The sequence below is a fragment of the Maylandia zebra genome, linkage group LG20 (assembly GCF_041146795.1).
Source record: "Maylandia zebra isolate NMK-2024a linkage group LG20, Mzebra_GT3a, whole genome shotgun sequence".
In the NCBI taxonomy this organism is placed as follows: domain Eukaryota; kingdom Metazoa; phylum Chordata; class Actinopteri; order Cichliformes; family Cichlidae; genus Maylandia; species Maylandia zebra.
The window spans coordinates 15,514,904-15,539,052 of record NC_135186.1 but is presented as its reverse complement, the minus strand read 5'-3'; the positions used below and the strand labels follow the sequence as shown (position 1 = coordinate 15,539,052).

At 40.4% G+C, this 24,149-nt stretch overlaps 1 protein-coding gene across 1 annotated transcript; it reads right to left on the bottom strand.

Moving 5' to 3' along the window:
* Positions 1-387: 387 nt before the first annotated feature.
* pard6b (par-6 partitioning defective 6 homolog beta (C. elegans)) lies at positions 388-22,854 on the bottom strand. The gene is made up of 3 exons (XM_004565481.6): positions 22,467-22,854; positions 20,967-21,189; positions 388-4,040 (listed from the first exon to the last, which is right to left on the bottom strand). The coding sequence occupies exons 1-3, from the start codon at positions 22,527-22,529 to the stop codon at positions 3,121-3,123; spliced, it is 1,206 nt and encodes a 401-aa protein (XP_004565538.1). The 5' UTR covers positions 22,530-22,854; the 3' UTR covers positions 388-3,120.
* Between the last annotated feature and the right edge of the window lie 1,295 nt (positions 22,855-24,149).

Sequence of the window (24,149 nt, the reverse complement as noted above, 5' to 3'; positions counted from 1 at the left end):
AAACATTCCGTTTTCAAAGACTTCGAGTTCTGTAACTTAAGTTAAAATACTCATTTTCATGTTGAATATTAAACTCGCTCACGTCCTGGAATATCCTGCAGATGGCGCCCAAACTCCACAAAGTATTTATATGAATGCTACTCAGTTCATCTACCGCACATACTACCTGAAAAGCAGGTCAGTGGCATCTTCAGGATTTTTTTTTTTTTAATTGGAGCAGCACAGGAGGGAACAAGAACCAAGCAGGATGTAACAGCAACTGAATTTTTAATAAGACCTGCTTGCAAATTGGTTAAAAATTCAGCCACTTGTAACAGTTTTTATTTGTAGACAGACCCCCAGCTTCCATAACCTTGATTTAGGCCGCAACAAAATCCAACCACTGACTATTGCTACATATTAGTTTATTTTATATTTTATCCAGTTCCTCCAATCAGCAGTTACAGGTATATATATAGATAAATAAAAGCATCAATATGAAAATACTGACAGACAATCTTCATTACAAGTCTAAAACATAGAATTTATCTGGCAAGCAACAATCATTGCTCGATCACTTAAAAAATTTCTGACAGAGTAAAACATTTAGCCTGTTTCAAGGTTGCTTTAATACATGTTTTTATTCCACAGAAATCATAATTCACAGTATGAAAAAAAACAAAAACAATAATGGTGTCATGTCTTGCACAGACTCTCCTGTTGCTTCAGCCAGAACCGTAAAATCACCTACTGAAATCATCTCTAATGGACAATAAAAATCTACTGTACCGTGAGATTTATGACCAAAAACAACAATCACAGATAAACAATATATCAGTTATAAAAATAAAGTCATAAAATGTGTACAAAGAAAGAAAAATATGCCGACATCTGATTAGAGAATAAATAAAAATGTTGCTGTGGTTACAATCCCAGTGTCCTGTGGTAAAAGTAGAGGAAATAAATTAACAGTGACTTCTAAAAGCCTTCCATCCAAAGTACGACTCATCGCTGTGCTTTAAGATCGGGAATGAAAGAAGACAAGTCCCACCAGCATGTGCTGTACCATAAAAAGGCCCAAAACACAGTACCTTACACATATAAGTTACAATAAACAAGTGGGTGGTTATACACAACCTGTGTGAAGGTTTCTAGTAAATGATTCACTGTGTAATAAACAATAAACAGAGCTATAAATGATAAACATTAGTGCAGTGGTGTTTCACTGGAAGTGCAGTGTGTGCCAGCCATGATATTGTGGGTGAGATAAAATCCATGCTAAAGTCAGGGTTAAAACTTTTAACAGGAAAAAAAAAAATCAATGAAAGAAATAATAGACCATCTGCTCTCACTTCAGGGAGGCAGCAGCTTGTAATGGTAATGGTGGATCTATAGTGTGCTTTCAATAAATGTTGTGGATCTGCTTTATGAACAGGAACTGTGAGAGTTACTTCTTCACTCAGACATTGTGAAATGTCTGAGTGAATTCAAACTGAATGGTAGAAAAAAATCAAAGTAAACGGACGTTCATTACAGACAAGAAATCATCCTACTGAAACCACAAAAATGCAGGTCAGGGCCAAGATATTCTGTACACAAGCCAGCCCTGCCTCACCTTTATCAAATACAGAGAGTGAATCAGCTTTTGCCTTGCGTGTGTGTTTGTTTCACCGTGACTCAGTCCTACAAGGGCGTACTTTGGAACCAGGAAGTTTTTCACTTCTGACTATGTGAGCCATTCATTTTAACCCACTCCTTCATGTCAGCCTCTGTCAGTGCGCCCCAGGGCAGCTGCGGCTACAATGTAGCTTGCCATCACCAGTGTGTGAATGTGTGTGTGAATGGGTGGATGACTGGTTGTGTAAAGTGCTTTGGGGTCCTTAGTAGCCACTGTAAAGACAGTTGTTAAGTTACATTATCTTAAGTGATTAACTGAATTCAATAATAATACAATGAAAAGCAAGACATGTTGCAATGAGACGGCACTCAGATTAGATGTACTGAGTTATGGTCCAAAAAGAAGGAAGAGGGGAACACTATTGCAAACTAAATTAAAAATCCCATTCACATCGTTTCTTCTGTATACATGCAGCAGGGGAAATAGCCCTTGTCGTGATAAGGAAAAGTTCAATATGAATGAAATACAACAGGGAAATTAACTAGAAGATTTCCTAGTCCAACAACTTCTAACTGGTCAAATAAAAAACAGCACTGTCACTTGCGGGATCCAAGTATTAATAATAATAATAATAATAATAATAAAGACAGGATAGGAAAAGCCCAAGGACAAGATGTGCAAATATTTATCAAAATCACCAATCTTTCATTATCAGTCATTGTCACATCAAGTATAGACAGCAGTGTTTAATGCCATCTGAGCCAGCACAAAGAAAACAATACTTCTTCTATATGGGATTCTCCTCCCAAAAAAAATAATTTTTTTATATATATATATATATATATATATATATATATGTGTGTGTGTGTGTGTGTGTGTGTGTGTGTGTATTTTTTTTTTCCAGAGCTCAGCATAGTTGTTTGCTGTGCCTTGTGAGGGAAAATTCTGCACTCATGCTGTGGTTACCTGGGAGAAGGCAGGCGATCAAAGCATGCTTCAGAGTGACAAGAGAAAAAGAAAAAACAGTGTTTTTGCTTTACGGGTGATATTAGCTTGTTAGCACGACTTAAAAAGAGGAAATATGTAATGGGTATGGATGGGCTTCCTATCTCTGCCCGCTAAAGGAAGTTCGGCGGAATAACAGTTATGGGATTAAAAACAGGTGCGTTTAGAATAAACAGAAACAGTGGACATTTTCAGGGGGGTTTTCTGTTGTTGTTTTTGTGGCTGCAGAACCAGGAATGGGGGCTGTCACTGCTATGGCACAAATATGTGGTCATTGGCATTCAGAAGAGCAAAGTATGGGGGTGTAGTGTTTGATGTGAAAGGACAAATTTAGTAGGTCGAGATGTAATACGCAGACGTATGTTTGTGCTTCTCAGGTTTAGTCACTGTGAGATGGAACTGTACGTTCCTGGGTTTTATTTGATTTCTCCATCAACCCTCCATGTGTGTTAAAGTACAAGAGTGTTTATTTCTCTGGTCTCCAGTGTGTAGTGTGTAAAATGTCCAGAATGTCCAGTCTACAGCGTTATAACAGTACCGTCCTCCTCCAAACTCCCCCTCTCCATGGCTCTGTCTGGGGACGGCGTTGTAGCCTTGATGTTGCTTAGGGAACTACTGCTGCCGCTGGTGGGCAGGGTCCCATTGGTGTTAATGGAGAAGGTGGAAGTGGTGGCGGTGCGGAGGTTGAGGTGTGGTTCGTAACGAGGCAGTGAGCTCATGCTGTGGTTGGAGGCCACATGTCTGATTGGCTCAGCCTCGCCTCCAGCCTCGATTACCAAGTCCTCTTCATCTTCATCGCTCTCCAACTCCCCAACAGGGAAGTTCTGGATGATGTGTGGTGGTATGGAGGCTGCAGCACTGTGTGACGAGTAGCCGTAGTAACTGGCGCCGCTGTCTGATGAGCGTCCTGAACTACCAGATGCTGCACCCCCTCCTCCGCCTACTCCACTACGAACGATATTGTTCCGCTGGTTGGCAGGCTTTACGGTGATGATGAGGTTGTGGCTGTTGGCGATCATCATGTCTGTCACCTGATCCAGCGACTTCCCAGCAACCTCGATACCATTCACTTCCAGCACTTCGTCATTAACCGCCAGTAGGCCGGTGCTCTCCGCAAGCCCGCCTGGCACCAAGCGAGAGATGAATATTCCTGGGACTTTCTCCAAGCCCTGTGGGGTGACCCGTACACTGGAACCATCGCGGATGTAGAAACCCAGTGGTTTTTCCTGGCCGTGCTTGTACAGACGAACACGTCGGTGCGTCTCTGGGAGGATGTCGACGTCGATGATGGACGATACAGGCCGGAAGTCTTTAGGGAGGCTGATTATCACTGGAGGTTTTTTCTTGTTGTGATCAGGCCGCAGAAGAACCGCAGAAAGCACAGTGTTCTTCTTCCTGGTCAGGGAATCGGTACCAAATGTTCCATGATCAGCTTCCTCTGTTAAGTAGAAGACAGGAAGTAGAGAAATAGAAGAGGAACAGAGAAACAAAGAGGATGTTAATAAAAGCTGGTTAATTTTTTCAGTAATACCACACTAGGCTCATTACACATCAAATTGTTATTCAAGCTGACACAGTGTTGCATCATGCAGTTTAGAAGAATGAATAATGATTTGCTCTCAGCCTGAGGCATACTTGCAGGGCGTCTGTGCTAAACATACACAAGACACTGATCCCTATAGCTCCCCTCAGGTTGTACTGATGCAAAATGGCACACCAGCTACCTCAAGTCAACTCCCATCAGCTCTCTCTGACACACAGCCACCCACAAATGAGCTTACTTATGCTGCATACAATCTCATGAACCGAGTAGATAAAATATATTACACACAAGATTTTAATCGGCATATTCTTGGTATCAGATCGTCAACATGCATCTGTTTTCTCAGCCTTGGATATGCATCTTCATTGAAAATAAATAAATAAATAGAGTGCCCTTATTAAAATGAGCAAAGAAGAGTACAGGCATACAACAAAGCATTACATTCAGTTATGCTGTTATCACCACTGGAGGGAAGAAATTTAATTTTCATAGTAATGTAATAATTATTGTATTAATTTGCAAAGAGAACATGCAATTCTAAATTATAATTATAATATTAATGGATGCATTAATTTCATTATGCACACACCACTGCTATGATAAAGATGCTTTAGGAGTCATAGCAGCCATGACCCTGTCAGTGCACTGCAGTAGGCTAGGCCCTGATCCACAGCGAGTTTAGAACAAAGGCTGGGGACTTAAAGTTGTAGTACACATTTGTATGGGGTGCTACACTATGGATTACTTGCTGTGGTGACTTCCTGGACTCCATCCAATCCATACCAAAGTTCAAAAAATAAATTTAAAAAATATTACATCTTAATTAACAAACTTTAAAAGTGCTAGTAGGCAAATTTTTGTTAGGTTGCATATTTAACTATTAAGCTAAGCAAGGCTGAGCTAAGACGAGCTAAGCATCTCCTGGCTTAAATTATATCAATGTTATCATGTCACTTACAAAAAAGCAAATGCTGACCGTCTAACTTTTTACATCACACAAAGGTCACATTTGAAACAAAAACACTGTTGTGTTTTGGCTGTCACCATCATACAATGCAGTACAATTCCACCACGGCAAGCAAGACAGGCACTGCTTGCCTCATGAAATCTAAAAACAGAGCTCAATTAAAACCAAAGTGAAAGCAATCACTGTCCTTGCATTGCAAACAGCATTACAACCTATAAGCTTCCCTTTCTGCCTGTTTGTGCCATCCATTAAACTACTGCCATTCTGTAACTGCAGTCAGCTACTATCTTTGGAAGAAGGCTTAACTTTGCTTTGAGGCCAGCAGCTTTTTCTGGTTGTCTGCAAATGCTTGTGATCTTTGAAAGGACACTGATGGGAGACTAGCATGTTAGACAAGCTCTAGATTAATTTTTTTTTTCTTTTGATACAATTTGGTAAGTTATCACTTTTAAATTTCACAACCAGGAATGAGTAGGGCAGGGATGCTAAATACAAGACCCAGGGGCCAGAATCACCAAAGTAATTAAAAAGTAAATAATATATTATATAACAGAAAACAATTAAGAAATAGAAATTTCAGGTTTGTTTTTTTGTTGTCGTTTTATTTTTTACAATGGGTAGTTAACTCATTCACTGCCATTGACGTCTATAGACGTCAATTGAAAAACTTACGTTGACTGCCATTGACGTCTATAGACGTCAATTACGTTTTCAATGGGAGGGGCTAGAATACAACCTCGGGCAGCTTGTCAGTGAACATCAGACTGCTTGAAATGTATTTTTCACAAAAAGCTCGTTTTCTCCCTTTTTTTGGTCAAAACAGGCATTTTTGGTGGAACCCACCTCTCTTCTACAGCTGATTACTAAAGAACGGAAAATGGTAGAAACAAGCTTTTTTTTTTTGGATGGAAGAAGAGAGTCTGTTCTTCATTTTGGTAGGTTCAGCGTTTATGTGATCATAACACACAGTTTTCTGTGGCTCTTCAAAAATGAGTAAAAATGCTCAAAAACCCTGGCAGTGAATGAGTTAAATGCATGGTTAAACTTTGTGACAGACTAAAAGGTCTGGCCCACTTAAGATCAAAGTGGGTTGTATGTGAACCTCTATGTAAAATAAGTTTGGCATCTGTGGAGTAGGGTTTTTTTTAACAGTACTATAATTTCAAACTTGATAACCAGTAAAATACTCAGTACCATTTTGAATGCCGTGGGGAGCAAAAGATGGCAAAAAAATATTTTAGGCTTTATTTTTTAAAATAAAAACAATACAAACAATAACATTAATGGCACTATTTATGCTTGCCTTTTCGTAAAAGTCCCGACATGGGTGGCATTACAACAAGGCCCAAGGCTGGCCAAGGTAACAGAGGGAAAAATATGACCCTTGGCTCTCGAATAGTTAACCAGTATACAAGAAGCTAAACATTAACATCTTTCATACTCTTCTTTCGCCTCTTCTCCAGTCCCTATTTTTGTCTGTTTCTGGTGATATTTTTATCATCTCTATTTTGAATGAGTCTTTAACTTGCCCACCTTTTCCAAATTCATAATTTTTTCCTGTTTTGACAGCAGTTTGTAAACTCTGCTTTTAGATAAAAGAGCGCTATTAATAAAAGAAAAGAAAAAAAAAGGGAAAAAAACTGTCAGTCTTACACTGAATACCTCTCCCCTCACAGTTTGTTTCTCCCTCTGAACATGTATTTGAGTAATCTGGGAAAAAAATCCACTCGGGTGTCTGATAAGGATTCAGCTTCTCAGGTTCTGACAGGTACACACCTCACCACTCCCCTCTCCATCCCGAAAGCCAAAACAAAGGATCGACTGTCCCGAGAAAGAGTGGCCGTCTTATGTTTCAGTTCCCATGAGGCAAGAGTTAGTGTATACACTTTTACTATATCTTTGCCAGGCTTGATCTTATGGCTCATTTCCACATGAAGAAGAAATACAGCTTTCTTCGAAGAACTAGGTAAATGCTAAAACACATTTCATCATGCGTGCTAGGTTCTTGTTCCAAAGAGCAATATGCAAATAGTGCACAGATGGATGTTTTGAAACACTTGCGCATGCGCATATATGCACGTCCCTGCACAGCCGACACAGAGGTTGTTCTTGCAGTGCAGTCATGCGCAGCTCCACATCTCATTTCACTCTCTCTAGACTTCTTTTCATCTAAACCATCTCTCCATCTGCACCATATGAAAGGACCAGACCTGACAATAGAGTTATATTTGAGTAAAAAGAATATGGCGGTCCCTCGGGGCCACTCACAGGCCCTCAGAACAACTAAGAAACGCTATTTTGGTATCAAATGGTGGACACTCATACCGCTTTCTGAGATCACCAGTATGCAACATATGCAAGAATCTGCAAAAACACAAGCAGGCACAAAAGGCAAGACAATATACTACACAGCACTTCATGTTTACGGAATTTATCTTCTATTGTTCTTTTTATTTTTAGAGTAAAACTCCCAGATTAGTCTAATTTAATACTCAAAAGAACAAACTTCCTGATGCCACATGGATGGTATCAAAACAAATTTTAATAGAGTATTGCTAAACCAATAATATATAAGGTAATGGGGGTAAAAGGAGGTCCTATTTTGTTTTTATCCAAACCTACATGGCTCTGTGTGAAAGAAGTAATTTCCCCCCTTTTATTAAATGATGAATTACCTGTCATTAACTATATTTTTGGAAAGCTTATCCACCAATTTCACTAGCCAGATCTAGGCCTGATTACTGCCAGACCTGCTGTATCAAGAAATCACTTAAAAAGAACCTGTCGACTTAAATGAAAATGAAATCATCATTTAAAAAACATATTTTGTATTATTTAGGTTCTCTATCTAATATAAAAAAAAAATTAAGTTTCATGAAAGTTTCATTGTGACAAATATGCAAAAAAAAACAAGAAATCAGGACTTGGTAAAACATGTTTTAGACTGTTCAATCGAGCAATTAGGTGGATGTTTATAATAAACATGACCAAGTTTTAAAATTATTAGGTCACCGGAGGTGGAAAAAGTACAGAGATTCTGTACTTAAGTAGAAGTACAGATATTAGTATTAAAAAATACTATTAAAAAGTATTTAAAAAATATTGTGTGTGATTTCCTGTGTTACTGTTTAGGCTCAGATGGGTTTGATGTTTTAAGGCTTGCACTGACATGAAATAATAACTCCCCTCATATAAGAAATATAAGAATAGTTTTTAACTGTGAGCTCAAGAAAAAAAAGCTGGTAATGAGCATTCTTCGGAAATAAGCTCATAGATACCGATATAACGTCAACATAATAATCATTTTTTACAAAATGTCCACACTTTTAAAAAAAATAAATTATGTTATGTATATACATATATTAAGTGGGTTATATGGTGTATATTAAAAATCAAAAAATCTAATGCGTTATCATATTTATGTCTGTTGAAATAATTTAAATAATAATAATTAGCTTGAGCGACAATTACAACTGGCTAGCCCAGAACAACTCACCACAGAGCTTGGGGAATAGTGTATAGTTAAATATTTAGAGCATACCTAAAGAAGGACAACGTCTAGAACAGCTGCTTCAAAGGGTTTGGGTCTATTTTGGGTCTGTCACCCATATCCCAAAGTTCTCCATTCCTTCCTTTATTTAAGAAATTCAGAAGGGTAGTTCTGTGTTTGCTGTTGAGTGTGTTTGCATATGTTGAGCATACATCACTTTTATTCCCTCAGTCCTTGGTAAACACTTTGAGCTTGACAGTGGTCCAGTGCGTAGAGGTATGTGACTGATTTGGCTAATGATTAAACCATTGGAGGTGGACTATAAGGGCAGGAAACAGAAATATTTTATAATGTTCAGATTTCTGAAGATATTTATCACAAGGCTGCTGTTTAAACTCATAAAATTTATGGACACATTGGCAATAAATCAGTGCAGCCAGGAATGAGAAACACATGCTAGTATATTCATTGCCAAGTTGATCAAGTTTTCAGTCTTCACATACCACGGGTATGCATTTTTAAAATGATGAGAAAAGATGATTTGGCAGTCAAAACTTTGAATATTTGGGTTCTTGGTTTGAGCCTTAGATTTCAAATTTCATCTATTCACACGCATTCATACAACACTAAGCACCTTTAACTTAACGTTCAAACGCTCTGACAGATGCATCAGGGACAACTCAGGGTTCAGTACTTTGCCCAAAGACATTTCAGCATGGATGTTGGAGGAGCCACGGATAAGTAGACCTGCCCAACTCTTGAGCCACCCTCTATTGCAACTCCTCATATTATCTTAATATGGCTTAAAAAAGTAAACACAAAAAATGTTAGTGAAATTTGTTTTGGGATTTTGTGGTATGTTTGAAAGAAGAAGGGGGAAAAAAAACATTGGCTGACATATTGGATTTTGGTGATTATTAAATCGTCAGATATCATTATGGAGCATAAAAATCTTTGATATCAGTCATGCTCTAGGAATATTAGCTTTTTACTGAATGATCTTTCAACTACGAGGATATTCTAGGCACTACACTCTTTTTTGCATCAAGTTGAGGTCCTTGCAACATAGTGCAACACAAAGCCATACAGACCCACATCAACATGCGCAGCTGTGTGCTGTCATCTGTGGCCGTGTGACAAATACATGGAACAACCAGTAATGTGAGCTACTCGGATGTTTGTGATTTGGTGGTCCTGTAGGCAGAGAGGACACTCTTCATTTTTGTGGTAAACTCCACTTTCTGTTCAAGCCAGCCATTTAAACCAATCAACATTCCACTTAACATTATGGCCACTGAGCTGCACCATTAGATTTTGGAAGATTTTGTGTGTAAATGGGCTTCTGTAGCCTCTCCACTGGTTGGTTTCCCACAATCTCCTATTCTCAGCCAAAGAACTACACAGACAGACTCCAACACTAACCATACTGGGAAAATGTTTGGAAGATGTCAGTTATAGCTGCTTATGGTTCCATTATGAAAAATATCAGCTCAAAGCTTTGTGAAGGCTTGTCGACTTCCAGTTAAGTCATCACTGAGTCCCTAACGCTAAGCTATCAAAATGTTTCTTTTAATGTCCTCCCAAGTCCTTTTTGCTTCTCTCCATAACATAAGGTAACAGTTGGGTTCGTCACACATGATTAAAAAAAACAAAAACAAAAAACAATAAATAGACAAGTTCAAGATTTTAAAACAGCTCTTTACTAGCTTCTTTGCTTCCCCTGGCTCAAAACTAGAAATGTATGACAAGTGTCGGTCCAGAATTTCAAACCGGTGCTATCCTAGCTTTATTCCTTGCTCAGTAATCATGCAGTTTAACTGGTATCAGCGCTCATATTTGAGATATGATTCACAAACTCTGAATAGAAAGCATAATCACTATCCCCACACTTGGCATGGCTCTGAACAGGTTAGGTATTTCAAATATGCAGTGGCTGCTTTGATTTCCCACACTCTGAATGGAGTTAGTGAGGAGCAAAGGAAGCGAAGCAGTGGAGGAGAAAATGACAACCCAGCAGCACATAGCCACAAGTGAGGACACATGCAGTGATGCTCAGTCACCCCTCTCCGTAGCATGTAACTAACGCACACAAGCACGCACAGGGTGAACAACGAATGCATCTTCATCCTGACACTGAAAGAACTATGACATCTCTGCCTACGGAGAGGAGGTCACTCATTTCAAATGGCACGCACAGGTCAACTGCATCATTGCCCTAACACTCTACTTTTAAATGCCCTGGATCTATCATGCTCCACCTTTGTACTCTCAAATTGACCGTATTACTCGCACAGAAGTGATATGTGTGGGCAATCACAACATGCCATATCCGCTCACACCAGAATTTCCAGCTTTATTATTATTGTTATTATAGACTCTAACAGGTGAAAAACAATAGGCTATATTACACAATTATGCATCGGTGCATCTGTTGAGCTGCACCTTTTTCTATGGACATTAATGTACTTCTGTCTTTAGTAAAGCATTACTGCATTTATTCTAATGATGCTGACCTGTTCAGTAGTGACTATACTTATGATTATCCAGCATTATTGGAGGACAAGAGGCTTTCCCTGCTACAACAGTGACATTAAATCCATTACTTCCTTGTATTAGTTGTCCCAGGTGCAGCGTCAGGGAAACCTGACACCATGTTCGGGTGGAAGAACAAGATCAGGAAGGAGCTACAAGAGCTGCCATCATCAGTCCAGTTACTGTAGCCAACACTTTTGGCTCTATGTTTATATTCTTTTAAAAGGATAGTTGTGCACTCATCAGTGGTTCAGATGAGAGTAAAACTGTTTAACAAGTGCTGTCCATCAAGCCAACCCTCCATATAAAACGTATGGCATGTCTCAAGGATAGGAGTAAGAATAGCGCAAAGAAAAAGACGAGCAGGTGAAGGTTGTGGTGTTCTGGAAACAGTCAGGTTTGTTGATGACAAGCCTGGATGTTCACCACACAGCTGGTGCTGCGTTGTTCCCGACACAGAACGATACAAGAGAGGGGGAGGAGAGGGGGAGTACATGATGTGTGTGTCAGTGTGAACTTGGACAGATGAGAAAAAACAGGGATGGTGCCAAAAACAGAAAAAAGAAGCAGGAAGGAGAGACACAAAATGCAGAAAAAGAGAAGAAAAAACACAAAGAGGACAGGAGGTGATAAAAAAAATACTTTCAAAGGAGTAAATTCCCAGAGGGTTGCTATTCCTGGTGTGGTGAGCATACCTTCCTGGCACAGCTCAGATAAAAAGTGCCTTAATTCTGCTGATAGGGAAGGAGAAAGAAATAGAAGGAGGGAGGCTGTGCAGACTTGTAGAGGTATGAGGCAAGCTTGAGCAAAGGAAGTCTTCATGTAGAATTGAGTTGTCAATTTGAGTAATTGCTTATTAGATCCATTATTTAAAAGACTCCGGTCATGAACATGACTGCCTGCTCCTAAGCCTTTTCATACGATCTGTCATGAATTCTCCATTACACACATCAGCCCTGCTTTATTACCCTGTCTTGACAGCAGCCATTTATCAAAAAGACCAAAACTGGAGGGGGAATCAGCTGTAATGAAGCAATGTACAGGGTGGGCCATTTATATGGATACACCGTAATAAAATGGGAATGGCCTGTGCTGGCATTTCTCCTGCAGTGTTGCTATCAGTGTGTGAAGAGTGGGAGAAGAGGGTTGCATTGACAATCCAACACAATGGGCAGCACATTGAACACATTTTATAAACTTGTAAATAACTCATGAAAGAATAAAGTTACATTGAAACCAAGCACACCATTGTTTGTCTTGTGACATTACCAGTAAGTTTGATGTGTCACATGGCCCTCTTCCTATTGAAAAAAACAAAAGTTGTATCCAAGATGGCCGACTTCTAAATGGCCACCATGGTCACCGCCCATCTTGAGGAGTTTGCCCCCTCACATATACTAATGTGCCACAAACAGGACTTTAATATCACCAACCATTCCCATGTTATTACGGTGTATCCATATAAATGGCCCACACCCTGTACAACTAATAGGTTTAATGCAGAATTAACACACTTTATTTGCCAGCTCACACACTCTCAGTATGCATGTATGCGTGCTTTGGTCTTGTTCCTGCAGCATTCAGCAATTCCATCAATTTATTTTGTGCTGGCACAGATGCCTCTCTCTTTCCTGTAATACCTCCTGACCTTGTCCTCCAGATGTTATTCCTGTTACCCTCACTCAACATGTCTCTTAGTCACTGCGGCCCATCTCTCAGCTTGAGTCCTTCTTTGTCTCTGTGGCGGGCCATGGTGCTGCTGCAGGGGCGATGGACACACCTGCACGGCATCTGCAAACGTGCCTCACCAGCATAAAAGGTCTGGTTATTGTTGTTGTTGGAGTGTGTGGCTGTGAGCTAAAAAGCTACAGCCAGTGTGTAAACAAGCAACCGTGAGTGATAATAAAAGCAAGACACTGAAAAGCATGAAACTATGGATATGTCTGCCGTGTGATTGTTACAGTGGTGCCGAAACATAGAAAGGGGGCACGGCAGACCCAGGACTGGGTCAGCCAGGGAAGGCGCTGGCCTGAATGGTGGCTGAACTCGCGGCCACACAACAGGAGCAGGCGGTGGTGTCACGTCGCCGGCGGGAAGAAAAGCAGGACCAGACTGAGCGTCATATTGAGAAGCTGGCAGCTGGGATACGGTCCTGACCGACACCGCCGCCTCCCCCACCGGCGTTCCTCAATGGTGTGGGGTGGAGGAGGTCCAGACTGTTCCGGATATATAAACATATAAACAGGATATATTCTTAGAATCAAATTAGATAAGGGCCTCAAACGGGACTTTTTTCTACAGATGACTGTTTTAGATCTCACTGTAGGAAAAATACAAGTGACGAATTCAGCTGATTCACTTTCAAAGTCTGGGGACTGTTTATGCTGGCTCAAATGAAAATAAGGGACCAATCACAAATAATTTTAGTCATGATTTGACTTTCTCTACTATGACAAGCCAAAAATCTATGCTGTGACAAAGTACAAACCATTTCAAGGACAAAACGTGGAGATTTGGAATTTGCTTGTCAGAGACTCACTGGAGAAGCAGATGATTGCACTGCTCGTTGTTTCACAAAGTGTTATCTAGCGACTATTTACTTAAAAGAGAAACTTAAAAATGGAATGATTTCATAACATAAAAAAAGTGAGTCTACCTCCTTTCAAAGTCAATCTGTGGGAAATATTGTTTGTGCTGGAATCATGTTACAAAGGGATCTCATTACAGTCAGCATGTGCAGGGAAAAAATGACATGTAATCTTCCATTATGTTATGGTCATTCAAGTGTTATTTTAGGATAGACTCATACTAGGGCTGGGCGATATTACCTAAAATTCATATCGCGATATAATTTGAAGCATGTGCGGTAACGATATATATCACGATATATTCTTTTCTTCTGTATAACGTATTTTCCACACTATAAGGCACACTTAAAACCTCAAAAATCGAGAGTGTGCCTTATGTATGAATTCTGGTTGTGCTTACTGACCTCGAACCGATTTTGGTGTGCAGAAATCTGTTAAAAATGTTTTGATGGATTGTCAGAGCATTACGGCTGCCGTAGTGAGGAGCTTCGCGGAGTAATCTGGGTCCAAAACTCCGTCATCTTCAGGTCCCAAAGTCAAACGAACACCGAGAGTTAAAAACGGTCTAAAGTCTTTCATCTTTAATAAAATGATCAGTGTTGCTGCTTTATCGGGTGTAACAATTAAGTTTAACATCCAGTCATCCATGAAAACAGAATTTATTACATTTAACGGAGTTAAAGTTAACAGGAAGTTAGCTCGCTAGTTTACACCTAAACATGACATACCATGTTCTGACTGAGAGATTTTTGAACCTAAATAAAACGTACAGCTCTGCTACCACTTCCAACATAAATGAAGACAGAAAACTAAACAGCAGTGGCGTTTGCAGGGTTACTGAAGTTGGACTACCTGGTATATAATGTTGTGCTACGTGATTGCTTGCGACACAGCTATGTTAGTATAACATTAGCACAGTGAAGCTGGAGGATGAACGCCAACTTTTTTTCCACTCCATAAAAGTTAACGTGAGGGATTCTGGTGGTCAGGGACAAATGCAATCGCATAGCAGGATGCTATACACGGGCCAAACTTCAGTCAGGAGAACAACTGAGATTATTCATCCACAATACGAGGTTAGTTATTAATATACTGCAAAAACATGGAAATAGAACAGCTGCGAGAGAATTCAACATTAATGAATCAATGTTACGGAAGTGGAGGAAGCGCAGTTTTTGGCTTTCCCCATATTTCAAAAGTGCTTCATCTCTTTGCTATGACTGTCGCACGCCATAATTTGCAGATGATAATGGTTGTAGCCGCTGCGATGCTTTCGGCCAAAACAGGCGAAGCTTGATGACATCATCAACATGCGCTATCGCGATAGAGCGATATAGTCAAAATCTCTATCGTTGGCCAAATTTATATCGTTTCTATCGTATATCGTTTATATCGCCCACCCCTAACTCATACCTATCCTATAATATCAACACTTCCATATAACTCTGTTAGAAAGAAAGAAAGAAAGAAAGAAAGAAAGAAAGAAAGAAAGAAAGAAAGAAAGAAAGAAAGAAAGAATACAAACAGTGAAGGTGGTTAGGCAACAGCTTTTGGGAGCTGCATGTCAGAACATAGCCAGGGTAAATATGCTACAATGGTGAGATTTTAAATAATAATAATAATCACAGATAAGCATATTGGTTATCACGCTTCAGATCAATATCTCTGTAGTTTAAAGCCCAGGGGGACACATGGCTTAATTAAAAATCGGGAAAGCACATCTTTCTGCTTGCAAGTGAAACTAAAAGTCTAAAGATCATAAATTATCCGGGAAATTATCTTGACATTGAGTGGAAAACAACATATTTCATAGTACATCCATGGTATTCACATTATAACAAAAATAACTGCTCTCTCTTTGTGTAAATTATTTGAAAACCATAAACAAACACGCGTGTCTGAAGTTTCTGTTTCAACTCATGAGAACAACTACAACATATCATCACGTACTTCTAAAATGTGCCAAGCCGACAAAGTTCAATCACATCTCATAACACAGTGTGCGTATCTCCCTGATCTTTTCTCCGACTAGTACAGTTCAGTTATAACCTCTCCATATCAGTTTACTCTTTGTGGTTTGTAACAGTAAACAGTCCACTTTTCCCAACTCCCCAACCCTCACCCTCCCCGTCATCCAACTCCTTCTCCTAATTGAATGTGCGGTTTCTCCCTTCTTCATATTTCTCATGCAGTCAACACATTTCCTTCCCTCCTTCTACCCATTCATTTATTCATTCATCTTCCTTAACAAACCCTAAGCTGAGAATTCTGACAGCCTCTATATAACAGAGCCTGGCCTCCTGCTGTCACCACTGCTCTTCCTCCATCTGCTTGCAGCCTGCATAGTCTCATTCAGTCAGGTTTCAAAGGAGAGACCGAGCAGGGATCTGGCTCACCTCTCTCATTTCTGTCCTCCATGTCCCTGCTTACTTTTATTTGATCTCCTTATCCTTTCTCTGCTCTTCCTCTGTCTACCTTGTTGACTGAGCTGAGCTGTGGAGCTGAGGGTCCAGCCTGGCCTGCTGTCCTGTCTAATCTAGCCAGCAGACGTGATCAGAAGCTGGCCACATTCCACCAAACCCCCCTCCGTTCAATCTTCCTCCCTTCTTCCTTTCCATTTCTTTCTCTCTCGCCCACCCTCCCCAGCGTGGGCCTCACTCTACATTCCTCCCTCACTAATACTATTCCCGCTATCCTCTTCCCTCACTCACTTATTCCCTCTCTTGCTACCTCTTGTTGCATTCCGATCGCACTAACACTACTCCCTCTCATCTCCCCACATCTCTAATTACATGCATTGCCCAAACAAAGCCTTATACATTACTCCCTCTTTAGTACTGTTTACTGTCCCTCTCTCTTTCATCCTCCAATCTCTTATTAAGCTCAAGTTCTGCTCCTCCTCCACACATTCTTCCTTAAGATCTACAAATTCATCATCCCCTCACTCATCACAGACAGCATCCTGGGGAATACATCATGCACTGTAGAAAACCTCACATCCAGATCAAGGGTGGCTAATTTCTGTTATTTTTACAGAAAGAGCTCCTCAGGGAAATGGCATCCTTCACACCTGCCACCATATCTCTCTTCAGCATATCCTTTCTATTCAAACCCACAGTAAAAGTGCATCTCTTTAGTTGTGGTGTCCTTACTTAATCTGAAATCCTATGCTTAGTCTATCTCTCCTTTCTTCTTCTGTGAATGTCACATTCCCACTCCATGTCTGTCTCAGTGCACTTTCATTATCACTCCCTGTCAGTGCCGAGCAGATTCAGGTTCAAGTTCTTATCATATTCAGAGACTTTGCATGTTTTGCAGGCTAGGTGTACTTTCACACTGAACATATTCCATCTCTGGCTGGGTGACTCATTCACTGGTTACTAATTAAAAGGCAATCCCTGCTGGGAAACACAAATACAGTCATTTCTGTCCCTCCCTATACCTTTCCCCTTTACGTTAATGGATAAGAGTTAGGAGCTGAAACTGTGAGAGCAGTGAGCAACATCACTGAACAAACACACACCCTGGGATTGCCTGAAAGCTGCTACTGCTACATGGATGACGACCTGGACACTCTGAAAGTTGTGTGCATACAAGCACAAAAGGCGTTCTGGATGACTGATACAGACAAACATGTTGTCAAACTGAGGGAGAACTTCTTCTGTCAGCCATGTTTAAAGACAATTAAACACAAGGCTGAACGTGTGTCTCATTTTCCTGTTTCCCTGAAAAGAAGTATTTAATAATAATGCTAACTCAATATACACAGGCCAACAAAACCACTGAAATAGCACATCATTTTGTTGAGCAAGTTGCAACCCAACTATAAACTGGAGCAGTTCAAGACTGAAACATCCTGGGGCTTCTGAAAATGTAAAACAGAGCTACAATAATGAGGCATCCAGGCAGATGTACTGGCTAAAACGGTCTTACTGCAAATACACCTACATCAGTGCACAATTTGTTTTACTACTTTATAAGAGTGGTGGTATTAGGTTAATAATGTAGTACAGGCTAGGCTACACACTGAATTAAAACCACTAAGAGGTGATGTGAAACAGGCTGATTATCTTGTTGCTTATCTGGTTGGAGTGTAATGTTTCTGCTGGGAAATCTGGCATTCATAAAACTGTTAATTTGGCACATACAACCCATCTAATTATTGTGCATACCAGGCACACCTGTTTATGGCAGCAACACTCCTTGATGGCAGCTGTCTCCTCCAGCAGAACAGTGCACCATCCTACATGGCTGCACATGCTACAAAAAGCCTAAATGAAACCAAAAGCTGCACTTTGTCAGCAACCAAGACAGAAAGTGCTTACATGAGAACAACTAATAGCATTAATCACTAACTCACTCACTTTAACCCAGCTTTACCCATTATCATTTATACATAGTCTCTGAGAGAGAGAGACACACCTCTAAGTAGTTACAACTGCATGAGATATATTAATAACAAGTGAAGTCGTCAAAAAACCTCAACAAAGACAGTCTTTGCAAATGCTAGCAATCATGCTCCCAGCATGCTTTGCAGCATTAATCCACCTATGAGCAGGCCTCTTTAGGGGTGCCATGACAACCAGTAAACAGTGGACAACTCACTGCCAGCCCAACAGTCATCAACACATTGTTCACAGATGGAGGGGTGGGGGTGGAGGGTGTCAGGGAATACCCAGTGCTGCTGGGTTGTATTTGTTGTGCGTTGAAGCGATTTCAAAAATGACCAGTAGTCAAAAACAGAGGCACAAACATTTCAGCCATTTCTCAGCAGTGAACAATAAGACATTAATGGCTGAATAGCACAGAGGCAGAAAAACAACAATGTAGCCATTATTTAACAACCAGACAACAACATACAGTTGCAGCCTAGTATCCATCGAACCATCTGCACGCTGACGAGTGGATGAAACCTAAAGCGCCCAGCCTAGGGTATACACAGCCTAGATTTAGTCTCTGAGACAAATAAAATTCAGTGCCAAAAATAACCCTCATTATACGCATGAGCTCTACAGTGCACAGACTAGACACACTTTTAAAATAAACACACAAATCATCCAAATCCCTGAATGTGGAGATTGTGGGCAGTTTTTTGTTCTTTTAGCTCCAAGTTTTCTTTCCCAGTCCAAGTTCAGCAGGATTTCACTGCACTATTCCACACCAGCCTAGTTGGAACATAATTTGGCCCCCACTGCTACTTTGTCTGAAGCCTTGCTCTTATGCAATAATGACCAATCACATCACATCTGACTGAGACATTTACATAATTACTCAGTTGCAGTCTTAAAGGACACGGAAGTCTAATAGCATTCGAATTGAACTGATGACTGGACTGCTAAACTTCTGAACTGATGCAGTGAGGTACACTAAACACAAACACAACTAAACACTGTGGTAGGGATCATGACCTCATGATCCTTATGCTATTTATAACTACCTGTTCATATGAAGATTTTTCATTTGGCTGTTGGGTCACATGCAGATATGGTAACAAGATCATTAAGTTCAGTAATACTATTTATCCAAAATGGAACACAAGACATCTCATTTCAAAAAGATCGGGGTTCTAAAAGATGTAAGAAGCTTTCCAGATAAACAAGCACTGAGTGTTAAAAAGCTTCCGCATTGGCCCCAACATGGACAAGCCATTAACCTGTTATAGAGCCATCATCAGAGATGAGATCCAGTGCCTGCAGATATATGATTTAATAAATTATCTATAAGCTGCGAATTTGCTGCTTCCACACAATGCACGGCTTTATATGTTCAGACCAACTGGTGCTTAACGGTAAAGTAAGGGGGTTTCCCTGCTGACAAATCAGGAGGGAAACCAGGGTTTCAGGTCAGGGGGTCTGCAGGGGGTTATGACTGCATTAATGCGTCTGTCTTCTGTTTTTGTTCTGGCTGGGATTCCTGCCGAGGCGGTGTTTTCATGCGTTTTTCATGTGAGCAGCAGTGAGCCCAGTGTGGGGCTAGTGTCTGGAGCATGTAATTGAAACACAGTCCCATGCAGCGATACACACTGACCCCACTAATCTTCTTCTGACAAAGTGGCTTAGCTTCTATAGGGTCATATGGCACAGGCTTAAACACAACAGGCACAGGCAGACCCTGTGGTCCTCCCCACATTCAACAGGTCACATTTAGCAACTTAGTGATTAGGAATACACTCCAAAATCAAAGGAGAGGTTAAACCTTTGTACGCATACTCTGACAGAAACATGTTTATGTAATCACTATGGATACACTGATTGTGAAATTATGGGCCAACAGCAGCATTTTGTTTTCAAATCTATTTACTTTACTTTTGCTCTTGCTTATACCTCATTTACTCCATGATAACAACAAAAAAAAAAAAACCCTGACCCTTTCAGTTTTTTGTAACACAATCACTTAGCTCGTGTGAAATCTTGGAGACAGAACATATTAATGTCGACCACTGACATCAGTAAATGCCATGTTAATTGGCAATATGCCAATATCAGACACCAAGGTTGATATAGTAAGACCTGCAGTAATCATACACATGAAATAAAGGTAAGCCATACTTGAGAGCATGAATTTAGAGCAGCCACAACTTCTTCCTTTATTAGCTAAAAGATAAAAAACTTATCTACAAGGGGAACTGCAAAAGCAGAGCAATTATGGCAGAAATATTGGCAATGATTACACCAGAGCCAGCAAAGGAAGTTAGAAACTACAGCAGCAGTGTTTACAGAAACACTGCTCGAAATACTTGAAACCCGTATTTCCAAAACAGTCAGACACGTAAAAAAATAATTGCCATGCAGCTACCAAGCTGCAATACAGAACAGTCTACTGGACAAACTCAAAGTGAACTCCATTCGTCTACTCTTGTTGTTTTGCTCAGCTCCTCATTTCAAGTGCATTCTTCCTCTCAACTTTTGTTGTGATTTGGCGCTATATAAATAAAATTGAATTGAAAAGGCCCCTAACCTTAGTTAACTAGAAATCAATAAGGAAAAAAATAGAGGCCAGCGGTTTAGTAGTTTGTTTAGCTGAACATGGAAACATACAACAAGTAGCCTAAAAACTGACAATGTAAAGTGACACTTAAGTTTTTATAACTCTGTCACAGCTATAGTCAATAGCCTATCACATATTTCTAAGCTGTGCTTTTCAATGCTAATGACTGTATTTGCATTTCCAATGCAAAGCAGGTGTAACCAAGCAAACAAATGAAAACTTGGGACACTTTGTCCAAACACTTCCTCTGTGCATACCTTTCCTCTGGAGGAACAGCCTGAGTAGAGGGTTGGCTGTGGAGATGGCCTTGTGGTAATTGTCGTCATTGTTGATGGGCAGTAGGTCACCGTGCACGTCAGCGTAGCCCACCAACAGCTCCACATTGGGGATGCGATGCACGTGCTGCAGGAGACCGTAGAACTCATCGAAGCGGCCTGGCTTGGACCGTTCCAGAGAGAACCGACGAAACTCTGCACCAAACTGGGATGGGGCAGAAAGGCGTTCACATGTGATTGCAAATGAACACACAAATACACACACAGGTGTGACGTATGGCCGAAACCAGGGTATGAAACAGTGCCTGATAAGCCTACTTTGTACTGATGCGTAAGCCAAAGCACACCACGTGTGGTAAATTATTCACGTGTTTTGTGTATCTCTAGGTTTGCAGATAAAGCTTTTATCAAGCTACCTCACAGAATATTTATCCTGCAGCTATTACAAAGACAGTGTGCTTTCAGCAATCCCCACAAACATGTTGCTGGTTTACCTGTTTAAGCCTGTGGACTGACTGGATCAATGGCTCTGGACGCCTAATCTTTAGGCAGCTCTGTAGCTGAGATAGAGCACAATGCCTCATTGGTAGCGTTAGTGAGAGGTACCAGCTGTTGTGGTTACTGTTGCTCAGCGCTGACAAAAGATGATCTCCCAGCTTAATCAGTTATTTTATGCATCAGTGCAAAGCAGAGTTAATTTAATAAGTGGTTGGGGACATAAGGAAGACAATCTTAACTCAGAAGAGTCAAAAGAATTTAAATAACCCGGGATAGCTGAGTAAATAATAACAATAGTTATTGCACTACTGTAGGGAGGCAAAATTAGTGCTGTAGCTGAAAATATTTGACAGCTTGTGTCGACGCGTGCAAAAACTTCTAGAACAATATAGTCATTATTCATTACACTTATGTGTGGTCAAGCCTCAGCAGGGCGCGGATGGAGCCACGAGCCTGACGCAGGCCGTGTGACACCTGTAACCGCAGGCAAATAACGCGACAGGCAACGACTATCACCTTTAACCGAGGTAATTTGACATAAACTTTTGGTAATTTGAGTAAACTTTTCACGCAGATTTGATTAAGTTAAAGAGTTGGGTCAAACTTGAAGTCAGTACTCGGTAAACGAGCAGGAGAGTACGGCGGAGAAGGCTGTGACAGGTGACACTGGCTCACTGCGCAGTCAGCTGACAAAAACCTTCCACCTTGTCACAAACTAGCTAGCCTTTAGACGTAAAACGACCAAAAAACTACGCCACGGTTACCAATAAAGTTTTAAGAATTGTAACCAAATTCTCGGGTGGTCACAGTGGAAAAAAACCAAAACTGTTAGCTCCTCTTAAAGTTTATAAGCCTTGCTTCATAATAACCCGCTATCAAGCCTCTTTAGCAGGCTAAATTAGCAAGAGTGGATTTAATGAGGACGAAGGTTGTCTGGAGTACAAACACTGGAAGGATACCTGACAAATAAGTGTCCGTACCCACCTTGCTCTTCACCTCCACTGCATTCAGAGAACGGCTGCTCGGCACTCGGTGGTTTTTGTTCATGTTTCTCTAGCAGCGGGAACGCCGCCAAAGCACTCACACTCTCTCCCTGCTCCTGCCGCCGCCGCTGCCAACGTCTATCCACAAACCCCGTGTGTCCACCAGTTGTTTTTAAAGGTTTAGTTTAGGTTTTTTTAGTCGCACAGGCTACACCGCGTCTTCTCGACGTCCGCCGGTACAAGTGGTCCCTCCACAGAATGCGACAGAGGCTGTCAATCAGCCAGCTTCAGCTCGTAAACTTGTCTCCTCTCATACTTGCCGCTGACACCGTAGCTACAGCCCCACACCGTACCGTCTCTGGCTTACCTCTGCCTGCGACTCTCTCTCCCTGCCCGTGCCCGGAGAGCCGGAGATACGGAACTTCAAAATAAAAGGCATGGTTTCTATAATACTCTGTGGCTTCAAAATAAGAGCACCTTCCACCTCACCAGGAATAGCCCACTCTGTCCTGGCACGGTGTGCCAACCATGCTCCAAATAGCTCGAACAATAATGAACAGTAATGCCTCATTTTTTGTTTTTAATGTCATTCATAAACAAAATACCCATTTTACGTGGTTTTTTGCCATCATGTTAACTGAAGCACTGATGTTGCACTTTCTCACTCTATTAACGTAATGATGACCATATCTCTAAAAACCCTAAATTAAAATCGTGTGCATTAATCATTTAAACAGTTATACTATACTCGGTAAAAACTAATAGATAGTGTGTAACAGAGATTTTATGATAGTTGAATGAAGTGTTACCTGCGTATGTAAAATTAGTATGGGTACAAAAAATAAACTGTAGTTCCTGCCACTGGCTTGTGATTGTTTTAATTTTATAGTGACATCTTATGGCCAAAAGCAATATGTACCTGCTGCAGCTGCTGGCTACCTGCCCGGTAAATGCAAATACATGCCTGGTATGTTTCGGGTCCGTTTTGACCCAGACCAAGAATTCCATCATAATAAATGTCTACAAGGTTTTGTTGTTGTAGACATATTAATTTACAATGTATAAACAGCCCATCTGACGTTATTACATGGCTTAGTGATGCTTAATTATTGTTTCCGAGACAAAGCATAGCTTTTACATTATACAACATTCATCTTTGGAGAAGGACATCTATTATCACGCAATGCCATCACCCTTTTTCTTTTTTTTTACATAAGACATAAAAACGTATTAGAAATAAATATTTAATTGAAAGTGAAACTGGCATTCTGGAACTTTTGGAATTTATTGTATAAACAGTTAAAGAACTATTTTAGCTGAATACAGCAAAATGATTCTTAGCAGGATTATTATCAGTGAGTGAAAACGACTAAAGTATTCCTTTAAAGTTACTTTACAGAGTAACATTTTGACTATGAATAAAATCCTAAAATCCATCTCTATTTCAAAACAAACAAACAAACAAACAAAAAAGCAACAACAACTTTAGAAGTCACATGTACTTGATCAAATAACAAGAAAAAATGCCTCCCTCTGCTATTCTGCTTTCAGCTAAAAGCACTCACTTTAGTTCAGAAAATTAAAAAAATGATAACTTGCACAGTTGTACTAAGCATATAACAAACTTGCATCTCGACGTTTGCTCCTATATTACATGTAGACACTAGAGGGAGACAGAGACTGC

What these genes read in the sequence shown, in the direction of transcription:
- pard6b (XM_004565481.6), bottom strand. Translation starts at nt 22,529, where the DNA reads ATGAACAAAAACCACCGAGTGCCGAGCAGCCGTTCTCTGAATGCAGTG. An exon ending in CAGTGGAGGTGAAGAGCAAG is followed by an intron (nt 21,190 to 22,466) that starts GTGGGTACGGAC and finishes GCCCCATCCCAG; the next exon opens with TTTGGTGCAGAGTTTCGTCG. An exon ending in GCTGTTCCTCCAGAGGAAAG is followed by an intron (nt 4,041 to 20,966) that starts GTATGCACAGAG and finishes TCTACTTAACAG; the next exon opens with AGGAAGCTGATCATGGAACA.